Source organism: Bubalus bubalis, chromosome 4, assembly GCF_019923935.1.
Source record: "Bubalus bubalis isolate 160015118507 breed Murrah chromosome 4, NDDB_SH_1, whole genome shotgun sequence".
NCBI lineage: Eukaryota > Metazoa > Chordata > Mammalia > Artiodactyla > Bovidae > Bubalus > Bubalus bubalis.
Window position 1 is genome coordinate 124,694,267 of NC_059160.1, and position 26,303 is coordinate 124,720,569.

General features: G+C 45.8%; 1 protein-coding gene across 8 annotated transcripts in view; it reads right to left on the bottom strand.

Moving 5' to 3' along the window:
* The window catches only part of SIPA1L2 (signal induced proliferation associated 1 like 2), a 251,449-nt gene that overhangs the window by 14,568 nt on the left and 210,578 nt on the right, over positions 1-26,303 (bottom strand). For 5 of the 8 annotated variants that reach the window (XM_044942017.2, XM_044942019.2, XM_044942020.2 and 2 more), the window contains 4 exons: positions 21,126-21,350; positions 14,922-15,075; positions 12,454-12,718; positions 4,278-4,409 (listed from right to left, as the gene is read on the bottom strand). In XM_044942017.2, the coding sequence (XP_044797952.2) occupies positions 4,278-4,409; positions 12,454-12,718; positions 14,922-15,075; positions 21,126-21,350 (776 nt within the window). The remainder of the gene's footprint in view (positions 1-4,277; positions 4,410-12,453; positions 12,719-14,921; positions 15,076-21,125; positions 21,351-26,303) is intronic. The other 3 variants (XM_044942021.2, XM_044942022.2, XM_025284507.3) reach the window with 2 other exon arrangements.

Genomic DNA, 26,303 nt, shown 5'->3' on the forward strand with positions numbered 1-26,303 from the left:
GGGATCTTCCCAACCCAGGGACTGAACCCAGGTTTCCCGCATTACAGGCGGATTCTTTACCATCTGAACCACCAGGGAAGCCCATGAACACTGGAGTAGGTAGCCTATTCCTTCTCCAGGGGATCTTCCCAACACAGGATCGAACCAGGGTCTCCTGCATTGCAGGTGGAGTCTTTGCCAGCTGAGCTACCAGGGAAGCCCGCGTCTGCACTACTTGTAGACAACGTTCACTTATGTTAGTTCTCACTTAAAACACCAGAGGAAACAGGAATCGGCACAGGATAGTAAAACCAAATTCTTAAACCCGTGTGTCCAGTGTCAATTTTAGCTCTTAGATAAAGGCGTGGGATATAAATGAGGCAGAACAGCAGGGAAGAGTCATGCCTGCTAGGGATAAATGACAGTATGGCATCATACAAGGATCATGGTATCTCAACCCAACAGATACATTCCATTTTTTAAAGCCTGTCTTCAAACATGCTGACTAATCATATGTGGGCCCAGACTTTTTCCAGAGGGGTCTGACTTCAGTAAGGCATCTTGAGCTGCCTTGATTACTTTGTAATGATTAAATAGGCACATGGGGGCTTTCTGGACTATCTTTTCTTCATGATGTTGAGTCTAGCTCAGGAATAGCTTTGAGAATTGGTACAGAAAGATAAAGTCACAAGCAGGGCAACTGGTCATCCTGGTAAAGACCTTTCTTTTTATTTTTTTTTTTTTATTTTATTTTTAAACGTTACATAATTGTATTAGTTTTGCCAAATATCAAAATGAATTCGCCACAGTGCTGAGGGATGCCTATGCTCACATCAGCACTATTCATGACAACTGAGATGGAAACAACCTAAATATCCATCAACAGATGAATGGATAAAGCAGATATGGTACATATATACAATGGAATACTATTTAGCCATAAAAGAGAATGAAGTAATGCCATGTGCAGCAACACAGATGCACCTAGAGATTATCATACTAAGTAAAGTAAGTCAGAATGGGAAAGACAAATATATGATATCATTTATATGTGGAACCTAAAATATGACAAAATGAACTTATCTACGAAATAGAAACAGACTCACAGACACAGAGAACAGACTAGGAATTGCCAAGGTGGGGGGAAGGTCAGGGGAGGGCTGGACTGGGAGGCTGGGGTCAGCAGATGCAAACTATATTATATATAGGATGGATAAAACACAAGGCCCTGCTGTATAGAGCAGAGAACTATAAACCACAATGGACAGAAGGAATATGAGACAGCATGTGAGTATATGCATATAACTGAACCACTTTGCTATATAGCAGAAATTAATACAACATTCTAAATCAACTATGCTTCAATAAAACTAATTAATAAAAAAAAAGTGGTCAAGGGGATGGATCGCATCTGGTCACCACCGTGTCCATTTACATCACAGTGGAGCTGATGCTGATACTAAAGAATCTGATTAGCCAAAGGTCTGGAGTTGCAGATTTTTGAATCCTCCTGAACTGACTATTGTCTCAAGATGGCATACTACCCTATGGACTGGCATTGAAAAATGACTGGAACTTTTAAACATGACCTCAACTCCCTCCATATTTTCTGTAGAATGTTGTTTGGAAAGTTCAGAAAGGGCAGGGAACCAAAGCCCGCTCCCCTAGCAAAGAGAATCTCACGTTCTATCTGTTCGACTTAGGCACCCCTGCCCTGAGTCACTGGCTAGCTGGGATGCCCCTGCTTTTTCCTCCCTTGTCTGATGGTGCCAATGCCCAGCTGGCCTTGAATATCAGCTCAGAAACACCCTGATGAAAGGAATGTGAGGGTAGGGCTGAGAGGAGCTTGCCAGGTCTCTGGAAAGGTTTTCATTTCATAGATGAGCAGGCTGAAGCCCAGCACAAGTGTGTACCTCAGAGGACTGGAGATCAACCTTCAGTGTTGCAATAAAGCATGTAGCTGACTTGTCCAAAGGCCCGCAGCCCAGCAGTAGGGCTGAAATTACAATCACAGTCCATGGATGGATAACCCAGCCACTGCTGTCTGTGCCACTGTGCTATCTGGGCCTCCCACCCACAGACCAGCTCCCCGGAAAGTCCCACTTCATAGCAGCGATTTTATTCTGCAGAGGTAGAAGGGAACCAAGCAAAGAGACAAATGACGGTGGAGCCCGACATGAAGTATATATATATGGTGGCGGTGGTTTAGTCGCTAAGCTGTGTCCATGTGTCCAACTCTTGCGACCCCATGGACTTTAGCCCGCCAGGCTCCTCTGTCCATGGAATTCTCCAGGCAAGAATACTGGAGTGGGTTGCCATTTCCTTCTCCAGGGGATCTTTCTGACTCAGAAATTGAATCTGCATCTTCTGCATTGGCAGGTGTATTCTTTACTGCTGAGCCACAAGGGATTCCCATATATTCCCACACACATACCGCTGTAAATCAGAATAATGAATACAAAATGCAAAAGGATCTCAGAGGTTAAAATCTATGCCGTGAGCTGCAGCAGCTCAAAGGTGCAGGGAGCTTGTGCATCTTATACCTACTGGCTGCTCTGTACTAGCTCTCCTCATCTGGTTACCTTGCTGTGCACTTGATAAATAAAGATAAGATAAATTTAAGAAACAGTTAAGTGACAGAGACGTGAATAATGCAGAACAGAGTGGTATGTACTATGCAAATATTTATGCGGTGGGGGAACAGAGAAGACAGAATAGAAGTTCTTAGATTCTCAGTGGGCAGTGAGACAAGAGCGTACAGAGGATATGCTAGAGAAAATGCAGCTCCCTCCTGTCTAGGCTGCTCTGGACAGAGGTGAGGCCTGTCATGCCTCTGGGGCTCTGTCACACCAGGCTAGTCTTGGGAGCCTGGGAAATCACTAGAGCTTTCATAGCCCACTCTAACCAACTTCTGGTTGAAAGAAATGAAGGCTGTGTTACCAAGCAGACAGGAGCATTCTCAAGTTTTCACACGGAACAACTACTTTGTAAATCCAAATGCAAACTCCATTAGTACTTGGCAGGTCCAAAACAGTTGTCCTCTCCCCATCAAGGGAGCAGGAACAGCCCATGTGTTTTGCAGGGATTTCTTTCTAACAGTTTCCCCCTCTCATCTATCAGAGCTAAATGTCCCAGAGCCCAGACTAACTCACTTTCTCCTTAGACCCCACCCTAAAAGGTGCTTAGGACCAGAGGCACTGATCCCAGCTGATGAGTGAAACTGACTAGCACGGCAGCTTGTTAAGAGAGGCAGTCAGGGCGGCAGACTCCACCAGAAGCAGTCTGACTGCAAAGTGTACCTGTCTCTCCTGGGAAAAGAATGTGGATTCCTTTCCTGAAGCCTGCACATCACAGGTGATGAGGACTGACTACCCGAGCAGGCAGCGAAAGGGTGGGGGTGAGAGGAGCTGATCAGGCGGCCTTGCCCCTCTATGGGGGTGGGGGGTGGCGGCAGTGAACACCGTTGCTATAACTCAGATACACGGGAGATCCTCAGGCCCCCAGAATGGTCTGCCCTCTGCAGATCCTGCTTGTTACCCAGGAGCCAAGGCTGTAGCCATGGAAAGAGTTTGGCAGCAAATGGAAGAAAGTCAGGGACTCTGTCACTGGGGGCCCCTGGGTCCACACGCAAGGTCCTGAGGATGCCTGGGAGACAAGCATGCCCCCTGTTTGTGGCCCCTTTATCTTTAGGTTGGAGAAAATGTGCTTGCTATGGAGCAGCTTCCCCTCTGAAGTTCACTGAAATATTCACCAGAGATGGTGGGAGGCAGTGAGGCAGTTGGAGGGCCCCAGAGATCAGCCAGCTCAGCACTGTCCCCAACCACAGGGTTAGAGGGGGAAGCCAGGGCCAGACAGGGCGAGACTCGCTGGGTCAAGGAGGCCCCACCAGAGTCTGCATGGATTCTGAGCCACTGGACTCCCAGGCCTGTGCCTGTCCTGATAAACTGGGCAGCCCGGACCTCTGCAGGGCCTTCGCATCGTGTCTCACCTCATCAAGCTGGGCGGAAACATACAGTCTGTGTCCTAGGTCATCACCTTGACATTCCACGTATGAAAAACAGGTGGAAAAGGAAAAGTGGCTCATGCCAGACCACAGCTGGTACCTGACCTGGCAGGTTTGGGGTCCCTTTGCCTAGGGCTCACTTCACCACATGCCTGGGTCTCCCTAAGGAAATGCCCCGAGTCTCAGCCCAAGCCACCCCCTCGTTTCCTTCCTGGAAGATGTGCAGAGCATCCAAAGGCTAACCCAGACGACCCCTGCATTGCCATCCCTAGCCCCGGAGGCTGAATGTCTTTACCTTCAAATGCCCGGGCAGCATCCACGAGGTGGGTCCAATCTAACCCTGTGGCCGTGTCTGGGAGGGGCATCAGGCCAGGATCTGTGCACTTGGACTTATCCGATAAGGACCCATCGGAGAACCAGAACTCATCTAGACAGAAAAAAACCCAGAGCATCAGTCAGATAGCAGTGTGGGTACTGGCTGGGCCTTCAGAAGGGCCCAGGGGGGTTCTTGTCCCAGGAAAGAAATAGACATCCCACCACTGTTTGTGAAAGAGCCACAACTGCCAGGCTCACTTAGGGGTCACCAATAGGCAGGGGCCGGTGCAAGATCAGGGCTGAGGCTCCCACGAACCAGAAAAGCAGAGGTGAGCTCCTCCTGGGCGGGCTCCTCTGAAGGACACTACCTGGGTCTGACCACCCTGAGGATCACATCCTGTTTTCCTCAGGATGACTTCCCCATGGGAAGAGTGTTGCAAGCCTTTACTGTAAAAACGGTTTGGTACAATCTCTCTTGTACATTTCGCTATGTATAAAAGTGGTGATTGAATTTCGCTTTTGACTTAATGAGATGGTCTGATCAGTGGCTAAACCAGAACCCGCTCCCCATCCTGCACTGAGTATTTGCTAGTCTTCTGTACAAAGACACCTTGTACACTTCTCCTAAACTCTCATCACAGGACGTGAAGCGCTGACGTCACTAGTAATACTGGCTGTTAAGAAGTCATTATGCATCTGCAGACACGCTTCCCGAAGGCTAGAGCTCCTCTAACACGCCTCTTCTGGACCTAACCAGAACGATAGCACACAGCTGCTCATGGACACATCTGACTAATTAGACCAATCAAAATAATGACCACCTGGCTGTCTGAGCCTGCAATTAAGTTATGGAGGGGCCGTAATTAACCAAGTGCACCTGAAATTTCAGCTCCCACATCCTATGGGGTGGCTGTGAAGTGCTGGCATCTGGACCAGGATGGAGGGAGCCTGGGATTTGCCCTTGGAAGACACTACGACTCCCTCTCCAGCACCTTCCATATGAGCTCTTAGCCTAACTCCAGCAGCTGCAGTTAACAATGGAGCCACTCAGATGTGAAACCATCACCCCCTCCACTTGTTACTTTTAAAGATTTTTTTGATGTGGGCCATTTTTTAAAAGTCTTTATTGAGTTTGTTACAATATTGCTTCTGTGGCATGTTTTGGTTTTTTGGCTGTGAGGCATGTGGGATCTTCGCTCCCCAACCAGGGACAGAACCCACACCCTCTGGATTGAAAGGTGAAGGCTTCACCACTGGACCGCTAGGGAAGCCCTGCCCCGTCCATTTTGCAGGGAACCCAGTGACAGGTACTTTATCAAAGTTGCTCCTGCCACCCTCCCCTCCACTTGTTCGTGCTTTACACTAACAACCCTTTCAGCATGTTCTATGCATGAGGTTCTCTGTCCTTGTCTGCTCCTCTCCCGATGGCCCCTCTGAACCCAGGGAGGCACCACAGGGCAGAGGCTGGACTGACTCCACCCAGGTCCCATCTTTACCCAGAGTTTAAGGTTCAACCCCCCAGGGAGAAAGATCAGGAAGCCTGGGGACCTTCAGTCATTTGCCAATCACTTCCTTTATCTCAGAGACAGCAGCTGAAATAGGTTTTCTGCACCAAGTGTAAAAAAATTATTTGACTTGGTGGCAATTACTCTCGCCACTGATTTCCCTGAAGCTGAGTGTGTCAGGGAAATATATATATATTTACATGCATGTGGCAGCTCTGGGAGGGGTGCCCCAGGGCTGGCTGGAACCCAACGTGCATGAGGCACCCCTCACCCGCTGCCTCTCTTTCCCTCACTGGAGAGGAAAACATCAGGGAGTAAAAAATTATTCAGGTGAATGAACATTTCTACAGAAAGTATACTCTCTTGGTTACGTTTTGCTAAGAAATGTCAACTTGAGGATTTTCTTTGCCTTTGTAAAGAAATAGTCCTTCACCTGAGCTTTTAGCATCTTAGACCCTAAAATCAGACCCAATACACTCTGTGTGCTGTGTGCTTTCTCCTCGGGGCACCAGACGATGCCGACCGGCTCTAACCCAGGGGTCCCCGACCTTCAGGATCGAATGCCTGGTGACCTGAGGTGGAGCTGATGTAACAATAACAGAAATACAGTGCACAGGACATGTAACGTGCTTGAACCATCCTGAAACCATCCACCCAAACCCCCGCCACTGGTCCGTGGAAAAATTGTCTTCCATGAAACCAGTCCCTGCTGCCATTAAGGCTGGGGACTGCTGTTCTAATAGGAGCCACACAGAAAGGAAAAAACAGCAGAGACAGAAAAAGGGGCAAACGCAGGGAGAGGGCAGTGCTGGGCTAGAGTCCATCATACCCTTGTCCTGTCCCTATCGCTCCGTGGGCTCAAAGAGCATCTTTCCCAAAAGCCCAACGGGGTAACTGACAAAGGAGACCTGGTTGTCCTGGGCTAAAGATTAGGCTCTGATTTTATGCGGCACAAATCTGAAGCTTGTGGTCAGAAGCTTCTGCCCAGAGTGAGTGAGGTGTGGGTGAGTGGGCCCCACAATCCCACAGCAGGGCTCGTCACAGCCACAGGCAAAGCCAGGACATCCTTTGAACCTCCTCCAACTCTGATGGAGAACCAGGAAAGAAGGGATGTGCGCATGCTAAGTTGCTGCGGTAGCGTCCAACTCTTTGTGATCCTATGGACTGTAGCATGCCAGGCTCCTCGGTCCAGGGGATTCTCCAGGCAAGAATACTGGAGTGGGTTGCTATGCCCCTCCTCCAGGGGATCTTCTTACCCAGAGATCTAACCCACATCTCTCTGTCTGCTGCATTGGCAGGAGGATTCTTTATCACTGAGCCACCAGGGAAGTCTGAAAAGCACCATGCTGCTGCTGCTGCTAAGTTGCTTCAGTCGTGTCTGACTCTGTGTGACCCCAGAGACGGCAGCCCACCAGGCTCCCCCGTCCCTGGGATTCTCCAGGCAAGAACACTGGAGTGGGTTGCCATTTCCTTCTCCAATGCATAAAGGTGAAAAGTGAAAGTGAAGTCACTCAGTCATGTCCGACTCCTAGCGACGCCATGGACTGCCGCCCACCAGGCCCCTCTGTCCATGGGATTTTCCAGGCAAGAGTACTGGAGTGGGGTGCCATTGCCTTCTCTGAAAAGCACCATACACACTGGCTATATTTAAAATAATCAACAAGGACCTACTGTAAAAAATAAATAAAAATAAATATAAAACAATTAAAAAAATACCTAATTTTTTTCTAATGCTTGGAAAATCATACAATTGGGTAAGGCTTCAAACCCCCAAAAGTTCTTTATAATATTTGTAACTGACATTAGGTTCACCCCAGTGATGTTTACTCTGCACCTGCTGTATTGCAGGTCCCGGCAGGTACCATATCACCAGCACCCAGGGATGGAACATCTGTAAGATGTGGGCTCCGCCCTTGAGGAGCCATCAGGGAGCAGATGAGCCCTGCAGCTGCTGCCCTGCAGTCCGGGGAAGTAGCTGCAGGAGCTGGCCCTGCGCTCGGCGAGCCACCGCAGGCGCCACAGGTTGCTCCCTGGGCTTTGCAGGCGGGGAGGGCAAGGCATGACTTAGGTGCCAAAGCCTGCTACTTCTGGGCCAGTTCTCCCAAGCCAGCGCTACTCTGGAGTCCCTGCTGCTCTTCTGGGCGACCCAGGAAAGGAGTCATGATTTCCGCAAGACGGCTGAAGTGTGGGCAGCGCTGCCTGTTCCTCCGCTCTCTGGCCTGGACACTGATCGTGTGGCTTCCTGTTTGTTTATCCAGACCCTGAAATCTCGGGGACCATCTATTAAATCTGACTTTACTGCTGCTGTTATAAATGCTGAGGAGCCTTCCTGACAGCATTGCCTGGTGGTCAAACAGCTGTGGTTTCACAATTACTCTCCAGAAACCGAGGGCTCTTCATTACAGGGGAGACGGAGAACATTTAAAATAGAGAAAGAAATGCCCCATGGGGTCAGAGAACACCCTGCCTCTAATGTCTGTGGACACTGTCTGTGGGGCGAGAGAAAGCCACACACACCGAGTCTCCTGCTGGGGTCCATGGCATCTTGAGTGGCTACTAAATTAGAAGCAAATTCCTGATTTCTTTTACTTGTATTAGATCTTCCTCACGCCTTTTAAACTTCAGGATGAGCCTTTGTGAGGGGCTTAGCTGTCACAACTAGAGGGTGTGGGGACACGCAGACCCTAATACTCTTTTTATTTTCTAAAATTTAAGAATTCTTATTTGTCTACCTACCTATGAAGATTGCTACCATTCCCTGGAGGGTTTTATATATTCCATAAAAAAATCACAAGTTCTCTTTAAACATGCTCTAAACCTGCCAATACTTGGGACTGCGCTGAGTGAAGCCAGGTGACCATGTGGTCTCGGAGGAGAAAGATGCTATGAGCACCTTTTGGTATCTTTGGTTTGGGGACCTGTGAACTGTGTGTCAAAATTTCCCACTTTTTTTTCTACCTGGCCCACTAAAGGAATTTTACTCTGAAACCAGCGATGGAAACAAAGGCCCTAAATGTAATGCAGAAACATTTCAGATTTTTTTCAATTGTTCGAGCAAGCCATTTTTTTGTACCTGCAAGTTGAAGACAGAATGATTCAGCACATTCAGGGTCCTCCCCGACCTAGGAAATATATATGAACTGTGACATGAATCACACCTAAAATGTGCCTATTAAGTGTCATCTGTCTCCCAAGACTGGATTAAGATCCTGGTCTCAGGAGAAGCAAGATTCTGAGACAGGCCCAATTTTGAGACATGGAGAAGCTAAAGCTATCAGAAGAAGAAGCCTGTGACTGGTAATTACAAGGAGAAAAGGGGCAGCGATGAGGTCTCACGAGATTCACTGTGAAAAGATAGGCTTGCCAACCCTTCCTCACACTGTCCTTGGTCCAAATTAGGAACCAGATCCAAACGAGTCTATGAGCAGAAGGTCAGATGCTTGCAGAAATAATGATGGTGAAACTTCAGGAGAATACACGTGCCTTCTGCATATTCTAGCTCCACCTCTGTTGCTATTTAAATATCTGGTGCTACCCGCTCTGGCAGCACTAACCTAACTTCCAGTCCAAGACATGAAGCTAAGTCTCTGAAACTAAGAGAAACACCTAGGCAACCCCAAATAGTCCTCGTTTCTCGCTCAAGACGTCTGCGGGGCACAAGATTTCACGTGTCCACTCTCTAGTGTGTTCCAGGGTCAGCCTGTTGGAACTACTCTCAGAGAGAGATCTGCTTACCGGGGCTCAGCTGAGTGATTAGAAATCACAGAAGGCAAAGGATGATGGACATCTGCCTTGAGTAGACACAACAGAGAACCACACAGGTCATCCCACACTGTGGTAACCAGTGGGAGTCAGGGGCCCCAGGGGTGAGCATCTTCCCAAGGACGACCAGGTCCTTAGAGCTGAGTCTCTTGGTGGGAAGGGAGGAGAGAGTCACAAGTTTTGGGGGAAGACAAACTAATTCAAATTACTCCCAGCTACGTTACTGACATTTTGTCATTCTATCCATCAAACTGACAGAATTTTTTTCTGAGTAGGTTGTTAAGTTTAGAAATTGGGGGAATCACATGCCCTGATGGTTCAATGGTAAAGAAGCTGCCTGCCAATGCAGGAGACATGGGTTATATCTCTGGATCTGGAAGATCCCCTGGAGAAGGAAATGGCTATCCACTCCAGTATTCTTGCCTGGGAAACCCCAGGGACAGAGGAGCCTAGTGGGCTTTCATCCATGGGGTCACAAAGAGTTGAACTCAACTTAGTGACTAAAAAACAACAACATGGCCAGATAAGATTTCACTTGAGAAGAGCAAACAGCAAGGGCCATTCTCACTGCTTTTCCTAGGGGAGTAGACAATGAATTCAGGTCAGGCAGTTTTAAACTTGGATAGCGAACAGTCTCTCCTGCCTGTTTTCAACTATGCCTTTGAACATAGTAAAAAAAGAATACAGTTCTGTAGTAGGTAAGTGGAGAGATAAATCGGCATATCTAGATAATAGAACAGTAGTCAGCACTAAAAGGAAGTGAGCTATGAGGCCGTGGAAAGCCATGGAGGAACGCTGGGTGCATTTTACTGAGTGAGATACTCAAGAAGCCAATCTGGAAAGGCTATCTTCTGCACGATCCCAACTACATGACAATCTGGAAAGGATACAACCATGGAGATGTAAAATGACCAGTGATTACCAGGAGTTAGGAGACAGGGATGAACAGGGCGAGCACAAAGGAATTTTAGGGAGATGAAAGTATCTTGTATACTACCATAATGGTGGATATGTGTCGTCATGCATTTGTTCAAACTCATGGAATGAATGACAAGCGTGAACCCTAATGAAACTATGCACTATGGGTAATGAAGATGTGTCAATATTCTGTAACGCACCCCCGTGATGAGCGGTGTTGATAATGGGGACTGTGCCTGTGGGGACAGGGGGTGTGTACGTGGGAATCTACGTGCTTCTGCTCACTTTTGCTGTGACACTAAGATGGCTCTAAGTAAGTAATGTTTATTAAGAAAAAAAGTTAAACAAAAAAGAGGATATCCAGTTGACCCTTGAGCAATGTGGTGGTTAGGTGTGTGGACTTCCCATGCAATAGAAAATCTGTGTATAACTGTATAGTTGGCCCTCATATCCGAGGTGCCACATCCCCTGATTCAACCAACCGTGGAACATACATGACTGTGATATTTACACCGGAAAAAAATTTGTGTAAGTGGACGCCTGCAGTTCAAATCTCTGATGTTTAAGGACCAATTGTGTGTTCTCCACGTGGAAGCAAATGAATGAAAGAATATGAGAACTATATTAACATTTATTCTGTAGATTTCACCATCACACCGCAAGCATTTTAAGTGAAAGATATAACATTTGCAAGAAAATAGTTTTACTGGTTTCAGGAAAGCTATCAAGAGGCCATTAAAGTCATCTATTTACAAAAAAGGACACACATTTGCAGAAATATTAGGGTATTAGAATATGTTTGTCTGACCTTCATATCTTTATCAAGAAAGAGTATAAAGGTTTCTCCAGTTTGGGCAAAAGGACTTTTCATAACAAGCAGGATATTATGTTACTTAAAGAATAGATTAAGAATTTTATGAGACCAGGTTCATTCCTAATTATGTTAAACATTAGAAAGATTATTAGAGCTTTTATGTCATTTAGCCTGGGATTTACATGTGTATTATGAGGTTCAAATTGGTTCTAAAGGATTCTAAAGATAATGCTTCCTATGATGAAATTCAAAAAACAACAAAAAAACCCCTGACGACAGATATATTTGATTAGATTCTCATTCTTTCTGTACAACAGAATTAACTATGAACAAAGAAAATAAAGCTAACTAATGTTAAAAAAAAATCACCCTTCAACACTGACATGTTAATAAGGAACTAACACTACATAAAAACGAAAGATTTTAGGATCTGAAGGAAAATCATTTAGAAAGTATCTAGTTAACCTGTGGCTAATATATAAAGAATGAACTGGACACAGAGAATCTAAGTGGTGGGGCTTGGGCCCACATATCCTGATGCCCAGGTGCCACCTTCACCATCACCATCAGCAGGTCTTAAAGATCAGGAAGCAGCAGACACAGAAGGTGAGGAAACCAACCTTTGTCCCTGCATGCTGACCACCAGCACATCTGCCCTGTGCCACCATTTTTTCTTTATAAAATCGAGTTTTAGACATTTTTTCTTTATAGACATAATAGCCCAGTTATAGTAGAGAGGTTAGTTTTTTCCTCAATAAAAATGTTTAATGTGGGATTTTCAATTTTCTGCAAAATTGGCAGTAGTGCTTAACTTTTGAAAAAAGTCCACTTTGGGGCTTTATCACCTTTCAGTTCAGTTCAGTTCAGTTCAGTTGTTCAGTCGTTTCCGACTCTTTGCAACCCCATGGACTGCAGCACGCCAGGCCTCCCTGTCCATCACCAACTCCCAGAGTCCACCCAAACCCATGTCCATTGAGTTGGTGATGCCATCCAACCATCTCATTCTCTGTCGTCCCCTTCTCCTCCTGCACTCAATCTTTCCCAGCATCAGGGTCTTTTCACCTTTAAAAATTACTAAAAAAACCCAAACACCCAACTAAATGATATATATAGATTAAAGAATAAGCAAGTTCCCCCAGCCTCTGTAAGAGACCCACCCCAGAGAGCCCTTGAGGCTGGCGCGGTCTGCCCTGGGCACTCACTGCGTAGGCTCCCCACACTGGGCACAGGCTGGGTCCGGGGTGGCAGGGTGCTGTGGTAGGGAGGGGTGGTGCTGAACAGGATATCGTTGGGCAGTGCCTGGTCGAGGATGGAACTGCGGGAGCTGCCAAAGGAAGAGCCCCTGCGGTGGCTGCAGATGCTCTCGTCCGAGAGGGTGCGGTACAGTGAGCGCCGTGGAGACAGGTTCCCATAGAACGAGAACTAGGGGTTCACATGGGGGAGAGAGGAGAACAGACGTCAGAAAGCTGGACGCGTGGAGCTCATCTACTCGGGTGGGTCCCAAACCTGCCCTGTGGGCATCTCTGAGCTGTCCCCAGGAAGGCGCAGGGCTGCAGCTCAGCGATGTTACACCAGGCACTTGGATCACAGAAGCAAACAAAGGCTTCCTGCAGTTATTGGATTTGAATGTTTTCCTCCTCTGACGTTCTGTGAAATATTACCAGGAATTAGACATGCACAGCTTTATTAATTCTGAAATGTTAAATGGCAGCTCCATAACCATATAGCCACGGCAGCTTCTGGAAATACAGAAGGTTGCCATTCAAGGCAATAGTTATTTGAAACCACACCGACTGCTGGCTTGATTTTAATTAGAAATGACTGCATTTTAATATTAGGTGATTTCTGTACCAATCACCTACATGTGAGCTTCAATCTAATCTAGATAATAACATCAATTTTTTGAGCAGAGCAGCTTTCTACGTTGAACAAACAGGTTCAAGAAAGACAGTATCAGTCCAGGAAAATCTTATTGTCTATGCACTTTAAAGAAACACTCATAAAAGTTTATTACTGTTATTGAAAATTGAGTTATAGTAATCAATCATAATCACATTTACAGAAACCATTAAAAGTATTGTTAAATCATAGATGGAGTAAGGAAAATTCATACTAGCGAAGCAAGCAGTCAAAAACTCAAGAAAAATTTAATCAAATCTGAGTTTCTAACTCATATTCTGAAGCACATTCCTTATTCCTTTTGCATCAATACTAGTAAAAGCCAGAAAGTTTGCATCAAGCAAATATAGAAACGGCTATTTACGCTTGTCAATGCAGCCACAAGGCTAAAAATATTTCTATTGTATGTGTTCCTTCCATTCTGTCGACGCTGTCCAACTGATGAATGGGAACCAGAGTGTGTATGAACTACAAAGTTTACACCATGAAAAGAAGGCAGTTTGTCTTAGAAGGAAAAAAAAAATGTCAAGGAGAAGTTCGTTCCTATTAAAAGAAAAGGCATATGCATTTTTGGTACAACAGCCTGCACCCAAGCTCATACAGTACCATATACATGATTGGATACAAGTTAAAAAAAAAGAAAAAAAGACTCATTCTGTTGAATTCTGCTGGGATTCCCTCTTCACACACGACCAGCAGGCTCTTCAGAACTGATTACAGACCCATTAGATTAAAGCAGCTTTGAGGTAGCATCTCATTAGACTGTTACTCTCAGAACACAATTAGGTTAATTGCAGCATTGTTTTATTATAGGGAAGATAGGGGAGCGCCAAGACTTGCTGTTTATCCTGATCACAGTCAGGATGGCAATGCCTGACTTTTTTCTTTTCATTTGGACAAGAGAGTGCTGAATTAGCAGGGAGAAGGCTGCACTCCATCGCTGACTGCCACCAAATACTTACGGGCACGTCACATATCACCATTCGGGCCCTCAGTTACTTGCCAAAAGAGGAGATTGGGCTAGATTACCTGTGAGTTCCTTATCATACCTTCTACACATTAACAAAGTGGCTTGAGAGACTGTAACAATTAATAATAATGCTAAAACGAATAAGGACAATAAGTAATCTGATGGTAGCAACAGGCGGCAGAGTACGTAACTCCTGCCCATTTGTGGGACAGGATGAAAACGCAGCAGGATGGCTTAGAGCACCTGCCCTTGGTACAGTTCTGGGGCAAAAAAGTCAGGCGGTGTGAGTTTTAACAGCTCCTGTTTCTGACTACCCGTCATGGACGGGTCCCGTGCGAGGCTGGTTCTTATGTCCGCTATAAGCCTGTAAATTCTGCAGTACACTTATCATTGCCTCCTTTTTGCAGAGGACGACACTCGGCCAAGAAGTTAAGTCTCATGTACAAAATCACATGGCTAAAAAATAAAAAAGCAAATCACAGAGCCAATGTACAAAATCACATGGTGAAAAGGAAAAACAAAAATGAAAAAAGACACACCACATGGCCGACTGTCCTCGCAGCTAAGAGGTGAGGCCATGCCTGTCTGCTTGGAGCTCCCTCTATCCATCCAGAAGTCTCCCTTCCTGACCTCTCTCAGCCTTACTCCGCTTCCTGGTGGAATAACAGTGTGAAAATGGCCCTGGGAGTCCTGGCGTCTCTTTAGGCGTTTCCTTAGTGTTTCTGGTAACTTCAAAGCTACACAGAAGTCACTGACCTTCCTCCTCCCCTCCTCCACCGAGGGGCTGTCGGGAAGCATCAGTTTCAGAAAGTCTTCTTTCGAGAGCACGTGCTGAGTTTCTGAGACAGCATCTCCCACCACTGCTTGCTGCTGAGCTGCCGAGGACAGCAGGTCCATCTCACTGTACAGCCTGGGAGGAAATTAAGATGGGTCATCGGCATATGTAAAGCGCCTGCACCCTTACGAACTAAAATCCAGTCTCCACCTTCAACCACCACATTCACACACACACACACACACCCAGCTCTTAATTATTGAGCGAGTTCACTTTAGCCACATATCCTCTGGATCCCCATGCTATCTCACATGTATGAAATGAGCTCAACAGCAGAGTTAGGGTTCTGAATAATTCAGAGACAAATCAGATCCCCAAAGCCCTGAATGAGAAAACAGAGTCAACTTTTCAAACAAGGCTGTGTGTTCCCTTTCCTAATCTGTATCAGAAAACACAGTTTCAATAATTCATCAGAGATTATCCTGTGTTCTTTGAAGGAAGCCTGGTGCTTCTCAGGAAATTGAGAGAGCCTTTCTCTTGTGGCTGGACAAACACACCCCACCGCCCATCCAGCAACACAGAGCGCAGGACTCTGGGGAACTTGACACTGAAGAGCAATTGATCTGGGCACATGCCAAGCATTTTTATTATCAGCAACTTCACAGAGCCGATTCAATAAGTAAAGAAGCTGTCTCCCTTATCAGTGTATAGACATGTATTTATGGACAACAAAAAACTATCTAGCTGAATTACTGTTTTTGCTGCTTTTCCAGGGAGAAAACCGGGGAGTTATTTTTTAAAAGCTTTGGTCTGAAGCATTGCTGAAGACATGGTGAGTATAGAACCAGGGGCTGGACTGTCAGCAGAGATGGATGGGCCACGTGACCCAGAAATGGGATGATGGTCCAGGGAGGCAGGCCACAGAGGATGACCCGTGTCACCGTCTTGTGTCACAGAGGTGACCCTCTTTCTAAAGCAAGGCTATTGCGTCACAGGGGAATGGCTTGCTGAGAAGTTAGCAGGATATGAAACACACAGACATGCTCAAAATTAAGAACTATTTCTCTGAAATTGCTACAGCTCTTGCTTGGTTCTCCAGTTAGGTGCCGTGTCCCAAACGTTTTGGCTCTGGAAGCACCAGCAATGCTGATGACATGAATATAGCGACTGGGGCAGAAACTGTAAAAATCTCTAAATGTGACTGAAGATCTGGTTGGCTTGCAGGATGGCAGGGCATGAAGATGGAGCTAAAAAAGAACCCAAGACCCAGGGGGATGGGGGTTCTGCACAAAAGCCATGTGGGAAAACAGACCCTGGAGTTTTTGTGAAGAGGGCTTCAGATACGCGCAGCTGTGGGCCCTGAGATTTGGGGTGGAGGCATGCAAGAGCTCCAGGCTCTATTTACTCTGGGAAAGACACAGGGGAGAAAAACCCAAACCAGGTCTTACCAGTAACTGCTAAATGAAAACGTAATACCTAGAGTTGCTGATACACGTACTATCCCAGTTTCCCTATGTTTTTGAATAAAATTGCTAGCGTTTTCTGCTAACTTAAGTGACTTTATTAAAATTACCAAACAATATGTCAGTGAGTGGGCTTCCCAGGTGGTGCAGTGAAATAATACATCTGTGAACTGCCTATAAAATACTGCGGTTAGTAACTGCTACACTTTCTCTCCTCCCTGAGATGGGGTATTCTTGAAAACGGGACGTCGGACGTAATTAGCTTTGTATCTCTAATGCCTAGTGCAATTCTCCATGTGGGTAAACCCAGCATGCTGGTGACCACTACCATGTATCTAGAGTATTCTTGGGACACTGAGGGTCTGCAGATGGTATGAGCTGCACTGTCCTCAAGGCACACATTCACGGCTGCTTAATAATGAGCCAGGAAGCAGCTCTTGTTTGCTGCACTTTAAAACATGCTGCTGCCGCTAAGTCGCTTCAGTCCGACTCTGTGCGACCCCATAGACGGCAGTCCACCAGGCCCCGCCGTCCCTGGGATTCTCCAGGCAAGAACACTGGAGTGGGTTGCCGTTTCCTCCTCCAATGCATGAAAGTGAAAAGTGAAAGTGAAGTCGCTCAGTCGTGTCCGACTCCTAGCGACCCCATGGACTGCAGCCCACCAGGCTCCTCCGTCCATGGGATTTTCCAGGCAAGAGTACTGGAGTGGGGTGCCATATTAACAAAAATGATCAACAAGGGTCTACCTGTAATATGACTTTGTTATTTAGTTGCTAAGTCACGTCCAACTCTTTTGTGACCCTATGGACTATAGCCCGCTGGGCTCCTCTGTCTGTGGGATTCTCCAGGCAAGAATACTGGAGTGGGTTGCTATTTCCTTCTCTAGGAGATCTTGCCAACCCAGGAATTGAACCTGCATTTCCTGTGTATCCTGCATTGGTAGGTGTGTTGTTTACCACTGAGCCACCAGGGAAGCCCCAGGATATAACTTTATGGGCAATTTCTGCATCATGAGAAACTTCAGGGGGGCACAACTGGTTTATATTTTGTGTACACTGAGACACGAATATTTGCTAGTTCTCAGTGGGACACACGTGATGCTGGCTGATCTTTTTTAAAGTATATCTTTCAGCGATTTGGTAACACATTATTTTGACAAATCTCAATACAGTTGGCAAGTCCTCGAGGACCACAGTCATGATACATTACCATGTCTGCGTGAGATGGACGGTACATCTGACAGGATGAGCAGGGCCCGTGAGAAGAGCCTTGGGGAGGCCTGGGTTCGAGTCCCAGCATGCAGCTGGTGTGATGAGGGGAAACAACCCCTCTGCCCTCCAGAGACACGAACCCCTTACTCATAATACTCCCCATGCTGGCTCTCTTTTATGAAGTCAGTGTTGCTAAACGAGTGTTACAATGCACCAATGCTGAGGCTCTCTAGTGAGAAATGTCCAAGTGGGTTCCTTCACCCTTTCCTAGCTCTTCAAGGAGCCTTAGATAAGATACAGCCTCTCAGTGATGTGCAGAGCACTTCTACAAATAACTGGTGGAACACAGGAGCCTCAGAACAGACCCCTGTGAAGCACCGGAAGACTATCAGACAGAAGTACCAATGTGACCCCAGGAACACGTGTTCATAAAATGTGGTTATCTCTAAAAAATTTCTTTCTAAACAACTTCTTTGCAATTACTGGCATGATGGGTTTTTTCTGAAAAAAAAAAAAAAAAGACTACATACTCAATTTTCATTTTAAATTCCTATTATTTTTTAAAAAATGAGTGATATGATGATCTTTTACTTATTTATCTATGTTTTGATGCATGGCATGTGGGATTGTCCAACCAGGGATCAAACCTGTGCCTCTTGCATTGGTAGCATGGAATCTTACCTTCTGGACCACCAGGGACTTGAACTATGTTCAAGTTTAGCATTAAAATTAATTTTAATTTAGAAGGCAATATCATGCTAGACATATTTTAAAAGTGGGGTCATTTCTTAAGGGAAAAAGTGATCCTAGCTCACGGACTAAACTTAAGATCTAGAAGAGCTCTCTGAAGATAGCTGTAGCTCTCGTGCACCATGCACACTGATGGCACAAGCAGACACAGCAAAAGACTGATGTCATCATTTACTGCATGTGAAGGTTAATTTTTAAGGTTGTCCTTAAAAAATGTGAGCTTCCCTGATCAGATCAGATCAGATCAGTCGCTCAGTCATGTCTGACTCTTTTCAACCCCATGAATTGCAGCACGCCAGGCCTCCCTGTCCATCACCAACTCCCGGAGTTCACTCAGACTCACGTCCATTGAATCAGTGATGCCATCCAGCCATCTCATCCTCTGTCGTCCCCTTCTCCTCCTACCCCCAATCCCTCTCAGCATCAGAGTCTTTTCCAATGAGTCAACACTTCGCGTGAGGTGGCCAAAGTACTGGAGTTTCAGCTTTAGCATCATTCCTTCCAAAGAAATCCCAGGGCTGATCTCCTTCAGAATGGACTGGTTGGATCTCCTTGCAGTCCAAGGGACTCTCAAGAGTCTTCTCCAACACCACAGTTCAAAAGCATCAATTCTTCACAGTCCAACTCTCACATCCATACATGACTACAGGAAAAACCATAGCCTTGACTAGACGGACCTTTGTTGGCAAAGTAATGTCTCTGCTTTTGAATATGCTATCTAGGTTGGCCATAACTTTCCTTCCAAGGAGTAAGCGTCTTTTAATTTCATGGCTGCAGTCACCATCTGCAGTGATTTTGGAGCCCCCCAAAATAAAGTCTGACACTGTTTCCACTGTTTCCCCATCTATTTTCCATGAAGTGATGGGACTGGATGCCATGATCTTCGTTTTCTGAATGTTGAGCTTTAAGCCAACTTTTTCACTCTCCACTTTCACTTTCATCAAGAGGCTTTTTAGTTCCTCTTCACTTTCTGCCATAAGGGTGGTGTCATCTGCATATCTGAGGTTATTGATATTTCTCCCGGCAATCCTGATTCCAGCTTGTGTTTCTTCCAGTCCAGCGTTTCTCATGATGTAGTCTGCATATAAGTTAAATAAACAGGGTGACAATATACAGCCTTGACGTACTCCTTTTCCTATTTGGAACCTGTCTGTTGTTCCATGTCCAGTTCTAACTGTTGCTTCCTGACCTGCATACAGGTTTCTCAAGAGGCAGGTCAGGTGGTCTGGTATTCCCATCTCTTTCAGAATTTTCCACAGTTTATTGTGATCCACACAGTCAAAGGCTTTGGCATAGTCAATAAAGCAGCAATAGATGTTTTTCTGGAACTCTCTTGCTTTTTCCATGATCCAGCAGATGTTGGCAATTTGATCTCTGGTTCTTCTTCCCTGATAGCTCAGTTGATAAAGAATCCACCTGCAATGCAGCAGACCCTGGTTCGATTCCTGGGCTGGGAAGATCCAATGGAGAAGGGATAGGCTACCCACTCCAGTGTTCTTGGGCTTCCCTTGTGGCTTAGCTGGTAAAGAATCTGCCTGCAACGTGGGAGACCTGGGTTCGAAGATCCCCTGGAGAAGGGAAAGGCTACCCACTCCAGTATTCTGGACTGAAGAATTCCATGGACTGTATAGTCCATGGGGTCCCAAGGAGTTGGACACGACTGGGCAACTTTCACTTTTTTCACGTCAAAGAATAAGCAAATCATCAGCTGCTATAAATGGCCCTGACCAGCCTTGACTTGCATTCTCAAAATTGCTTTGTCTCTTCAAAGACATGGAAGTTTTCACCTGTGTTACAGAACTGGTTATTAGTATTTTTTATCTTTTCTTTTTTCCAACAGATACAAAACATCCCTCCCTCCTTGCCCCTACAAATGTGACAACTGAAAGGGAAATCAAAGTTAAAATTCGGGGGAATAGAGACTTTTCTGGAAGGCCAGTGGTTAAGAATGCACCTTGCAATTCAGGGGCCATGGGTTCTATCCCTGACTGGGAAACTAAGATCCCACATGCCTCAGGGCAACTAAGCCTGAGGGCAGCAAATACTGACCCTGCAGCTGCAACTAGAGAGCCCATGCGCCTCAACGAAAGATCCCAAGCGCTCAGCTAAGACCTGATGCAGCCAAATCAATCAATCAATTAATTAACTTTTAAAAAATTAGGTGGGATTTTTTTCTTTTGTGCTATCACACAACACCTTTAGGAAACACACAGGCTTTGTGGGAATTCACACTGTCCCTGACCTTAGTTATTTACAGGATCTATACTCACACCATGGGCTTCTCTGGTGGCTCAGACGGTAAAGAACCTGCCTGCAATGCAGGAGACCTGAGTTCAGTCCCTGGGTTGGGAAGAATCCCTGGAGAAGGGCAAGGCAACCAACTCCAGTATTCTTGCCTGGGGAATCCCATGGACAGAGTAGCCTGGCAGACTGCAGTCCATGGGGTCACAAAAGAGTCAGACACGACTGAAACGATTTAGCAAGCATACTCACACCATCACTAGCACACAACCCTGATTTTTCTATTGCAGACAGCTTTTTGAATATAAAAACGAGGAATAGAGATCTGTTTTAAAGTTACATTAGAATATCAAGGAAAGAGAGGACTTTTCAAGGCAAACATAAATGCCAACATTTAAAGAGTTTTACAAAGACGTTTCTCAATTATTCTGTTTGAGAAGATTTGTTTCTACTGGGGAAAAAATACATGAGCTTAGTCCACGCCCCAGACACCCAAGGCTGCCACCAGATACCACCTTACCCCTGACACTCAGCCACTTCAGGCTCCTCAGGTGGTGGGCTGTCTTCCGATTTCTTCCAGCCGATGATGTATTTGTTCACTGCCCCCTGCCTGTGGTAGGGCTTGGACATGGACCCTGGGGCCTGTTGACCGCTGCCGTGAGACACGATGTAGACTTTGGATGTATCCAGAGACCCGCTACTTTTCGAACAGTGAGCCGAGGGGCTTCCTGAATGGTGTGAGCCACTGGGGAAACAGACAGACAGAAGCTGTGATACGATCAGATCTCAGCAGTGGGCACATTACCAACCTTGGAGCCACCATGCTTGACTCCTGGCCTCTGTGAGCAAAACTGGCCAGAGGTGGCTGTCTCTCTGCTGAGCCTTTCTTTCCACAGGCTGAGGATGTTCATGTGCAAAGCTATACGCCTGTGGCCAGAAGGATGGTCAAAGCACAATTAGGAGAAATCTAATAGAAAAATGGGCACCACACTAATGCCTCCAAAGAAAAGAAACTCCAATGGTAAATAAACATAAGAGAAGGGGCTCAACCCAGGGAAATGCCCGTGCAAACCATAGCAGAGTATCAGGCATGTTGTCCAGATTGGCAAAAACGGGACAGTCTGATGATGAGCGCCCAGCGTTCACCAGGATGTGGGGCAGTGACTCCTCCCACTGCTGGTGGGAGTGAGAGTGTGCAGACAGTTTGGAAAGCAGTCTAGGCATTACCTGTAAAGCTGGGCAGCTGCATAGCCTATGAGCCAGCAATTCTTCTCCTAAGCGCACACCCGGGCCAATCTTCTGCATGGGTGTGGTTGGAAACAGGCAACAGAAGAGCTGACAGAAGAACTGATTCGAACAGCTCCCCCATGGAGGCATCAGCAGTGAATGGAGGGTCAATTAGCAAACATGGGTGAGGAAACGAAAAACTCCAGGAAAACACCAGGAAGGAGTGGGCAGAGGCTGTGGACAATTGGGGTGAACTTCCCAAACAAAGAGGAAAAAGGAGCAGGTCACACAGAAAGGATCAAGCATGGCTCCATTTTTAAAGCGAGTTCATAAACAGGTGAAACTGAAGGATATGCTGTTCAGGAATGTACGAATCCGTAGTGAAATGTAGAGAAAAGCGAGGGGGATGGTCATTGCCAAAGCCAGGCCAGGGGCCACCTTGAGGGGGAAGAGAAGGGCTTGTGACTGGACAATACTCGGGGATCCTGACACAGTAGAGTTGATTCCTCAATCCAGTGTGGGTATATGGATGCTTGCTGTATTACTATGTGATATGAAATAATATTCAAAAGACAAAATCCCTAAAAACAACTTAAAGGTCAGCTGAAGCCAGAAGGACTAATGACTCCCATGGGCTGTATGACCATCCCTAGACATATAAAAACCTAAAGATCTTTTTTTTTTAAATTCAGGAAAATCAAGATTCTAATGTTTTATGAAAAATAAGTAAGAACAGAGATCAGGAATCATTTTATGAAGTCGTACATGTTTCAGTTACAGTTCTAACATCAGAGTTTGGGAAGGCAGGTGAGCATCGCTTCCAGAAACCCTGACACACAGGTGTGCCTCAAGGGCTCTGGAGCCAGACTGCTGTCACAGCAGGGGGACCCTGGACTCGTTTACTAAGCGCAGCTTTCTGATCTGTAAAACGCATACAAGGGCTGCCCAGTGGTTGAGACTTCACCTTCCAATGCAGGGGGTGTGGGTTGATTCCTGGCTGGGGTGCTATGATCTCACACGTCTTGGGGCCAAGAAGACAAAACATAAGATAGAAGCAATATTGTAGCAAATTCAATAAAAACTTTTTAAATGGTCCACATCAAAAAAATAAAAACTTTAAAAGCAAAACAAAACAAACAAAAAAACCTGATAAATACTCTCGATTTTTCTGAATTAATATTAGTGAAGTAAATACCGATAATTTGCTTTTTAGAGTGGTGCATCAAAGAATTATTCACAAGTTCTTGCCATTGGGAGAATTTACCACAGGGTTCCTCACATGATAGCCCCTAGATAAAATAAAATCTTATTCTGAAATCAAACCTGTATACAAAGCAAGCATCATTCAATGGCAGAAGCTAAAAAAAAAGTCTAATATTAAAAATGATTTTGAAATGGACTTTTTATAAAGGCTCTGAAGGTAAAACAAAACACAATAAAATAACCCATCTTTGGGTCTTTGTATGTTGGAGACATGGTGGCATTTGAAAAATTATCACACAAAACAAAACAAATAAAACACTGCATCTATTTGCTCCTCTGAATCACTTGGTTCCTGGGGTAAGTCTGGCGTCCCTTAGTAGGAAGGCGGCGGCGGTGGTGGTGTAGTCGCTCAGTCGTGTCCAACTCTTTGTGACTCCATGGATTACAGTCTGCCAGGTTCCTCTGTCCATGGGATTCTCCAGGCAAGAATACTGGAGTGGGTTGCCATTTCCTCCTCCAGGGGATCTTCCTGACCCAGGAATCGAACCCAGGTCTCCTGCATTGCAGGCAGATTCTTTACCACCTGAGCTACAAGGGAAGCCCCCGAGGCTCCCTCAATTTGGGGTCCAGGTCTGTGCCCTGGGAAAGATGTTGTACTGCCGTCCCCTGACCCAAGGTAACCTAAGCAACAGGCAAGGAAGTTTGTATACTGTCACCTGCTTATTTAACTTATATGCAGAGTACATCATGAGAAACGCTGGACTGGAAGAAACACAAGCTGGAATCAAGATTCCTGGGAGAAATATCAATAACCTCAGATATGCAGATGACACCACCCTTATGGCAGAAAGTGAAGAGAACTAAAAAGCCTCTTGATGAAAGTGAAAGTGGAGAGTGAAAAAGTTGGCTTAAAGCTCAACATTCAGAAAACTAAGATCATGTCATCCGGTCCCACCACTTCATGGGAAATAGATGGGGAAACAGTGGAAACAGTGTCAGACTTTATTTTTCTGGGCTCCAAAATCACTGCAGATGGTGACTGCAGCCATGAAATTAAAAGACGCTTACTCCTTGGAAGGAAAGTTACGACCAACCTAGATAGCATATTCAAAAGCAGAGACATTACTTTGCCAACAAAGGTCCGTCTAGTCAAGGCTATGGTTTTTCCTGTGGTCATGTATGGATGTGAGAGTTGGACTGTGAAGAAGGCTGAGCACTGAAGAATTGATACTTTTGAACTGTGGTGTTGGAGAAGACTCTTGAGAGTCCCTTGGACTGCAAGGAGATCCAACCAGTCCATTCTGAAGGAGATCAGCCCTGGGATTTCTTTGGAGGGAATGATGCTGAAGCTGAAACTCCAGTACTTTGGCCACCTCATGTGAAGAGCTGACTCACTGGAAAAGACTCTGATGCTGGGAGGGATTGGGGGCATGAGGAGAAGGGGACGACAGAGGATGAGATGGTTGGATGGCATCACTGACTTGATGGACGTAAGTCTGAGTGAACTCCAGGAGTTGGTGATGGACAGCGAGGCCTGGCGTGCTGCGATTCATGGGGTTGCAAAGAGTTGGACATGACTGAGGGGCTGAACTGAACTGAAGAGGTGGTGCTACTATAATGAACTCTCTCCACTTCCTGGGCATACACCAGTTAGTAATCCCCCAACAGGAAAACTCCTTCTGTTGGCAATGGGCTCTGAAGGCCTGTATGTCTTTCTCCTAACCTTATTTTGAAAAACTCCAGATCTACAGAAACGGTATAAAGACAGGAGATACCCATCATCGAGATGTAATAGTTGTTACTCTCTGGCTACAGCTGCATCATTTTTCTCTGAACCATCTAGAAGTAGTTGCAGACTCTATGACATCATACTTTCATATTTCCATACATATTTCCTCATAATAAAGACACTCTCCCACAGAGGACCAATGTGAAAATCACAAATTAGGCATTAATGCACTATTATTACCTAATACCCACTCCATAGTCTCATTTCTCAGCTGTCCAACAAGGCTTATGGCTTCAGTTTCCCCATTCAGAACCCGGGCAGGACTGTGCATTGCCTTCAGTTATCATGCATTTCAAAGCCTTTGATTATCCCTGAGATATTTTAGAGTTAAAGTCTAGGGTATCCATGCATGCATGTGTGCTAAGTTGCTTCAGTCATCTCCGACTCTTGGTGACCCTATGGACTGTAGCCCTCCTTTGTCCATGGGGATCCTCCAGGCAAGAATACTAGAGCGGATTTCCATGCCCTCCTCCAAGGGATGTTCCAGACCCCGGGACTGAAGCCGCGGCTCTTGTGTCTCCTGCACTGACAGGTGTGCTCTTTACCACTAGTGCCGCCTGGGAAGCCCAGGGCATCCCTAGTCTAATATAATTAATACGATGCATGGAACACCCAAATTTATCTTCTGAAATCACCAAATGGAACGCTTTTGGAGAATGTGTTGTGAATAACAATAGTATGATCCAAGCCTGATGTGTTTTTCCATTTGTTTATAAAACAGATTTTCCTCACTTCAGTTCAGTTCAGTTCAGTCGCTCAGTCGTGTCCGACTCTGTGACCCCATGAATCACAGCACGCCAGGCCTCCCTGTCCATCACTAACTCCCAGAGTTCACTCAGACTCACGTCCATCGAGTCAGTGATGCCATCCAGCCATCTCATCCTCTGTCGTCCCCTTCTCCTCTTGCCCCCGATCCCTCCAAGCATCAGAGTCTTTTCCAATGAGTCAACTCTTCACGAGGTGGCCAAAGTACTGGAGTTTCAGCTTTAGCATCATTCCCTCCAAAGAAATCTCAGGGCTGACCTCCTTCAGAATGGACTGGTTGGATCTCCTTGCAGTCCAAGGGATTCTCAAGAGTCTTCTCCAACACCACAGTTCAAAAGCATCAATTCTTAGGCTTGATTAAAAATGTCTTTTACCCCAATAGTAAGAAATTTTAAAGTTAAACTCTAAGAACAAAGGTATTGAATCCATTTGACAAGCAATATGGCAAAAACCTGTGTTTAGCAGCAGTAGCACTGTTTTTCTCTGAAGCTGGTAAACATCCTAGACTGTTAGCAATAAAATTTTGGGGAATCTTTTCCTTCTAGACTCAAGTTATTATTTTTTGAGTTTTATTGCCAACTTCCCATCCTTTGTACTAAGAGTGTGATGACATGAATAAGGGTAAGCAACAGATAATCACATGAGCCATTTACAGGAGAATACAGAACATGGGTTTTTTTGTCTTGTTTTTTTGGCAGTTGATTTATTTCACTT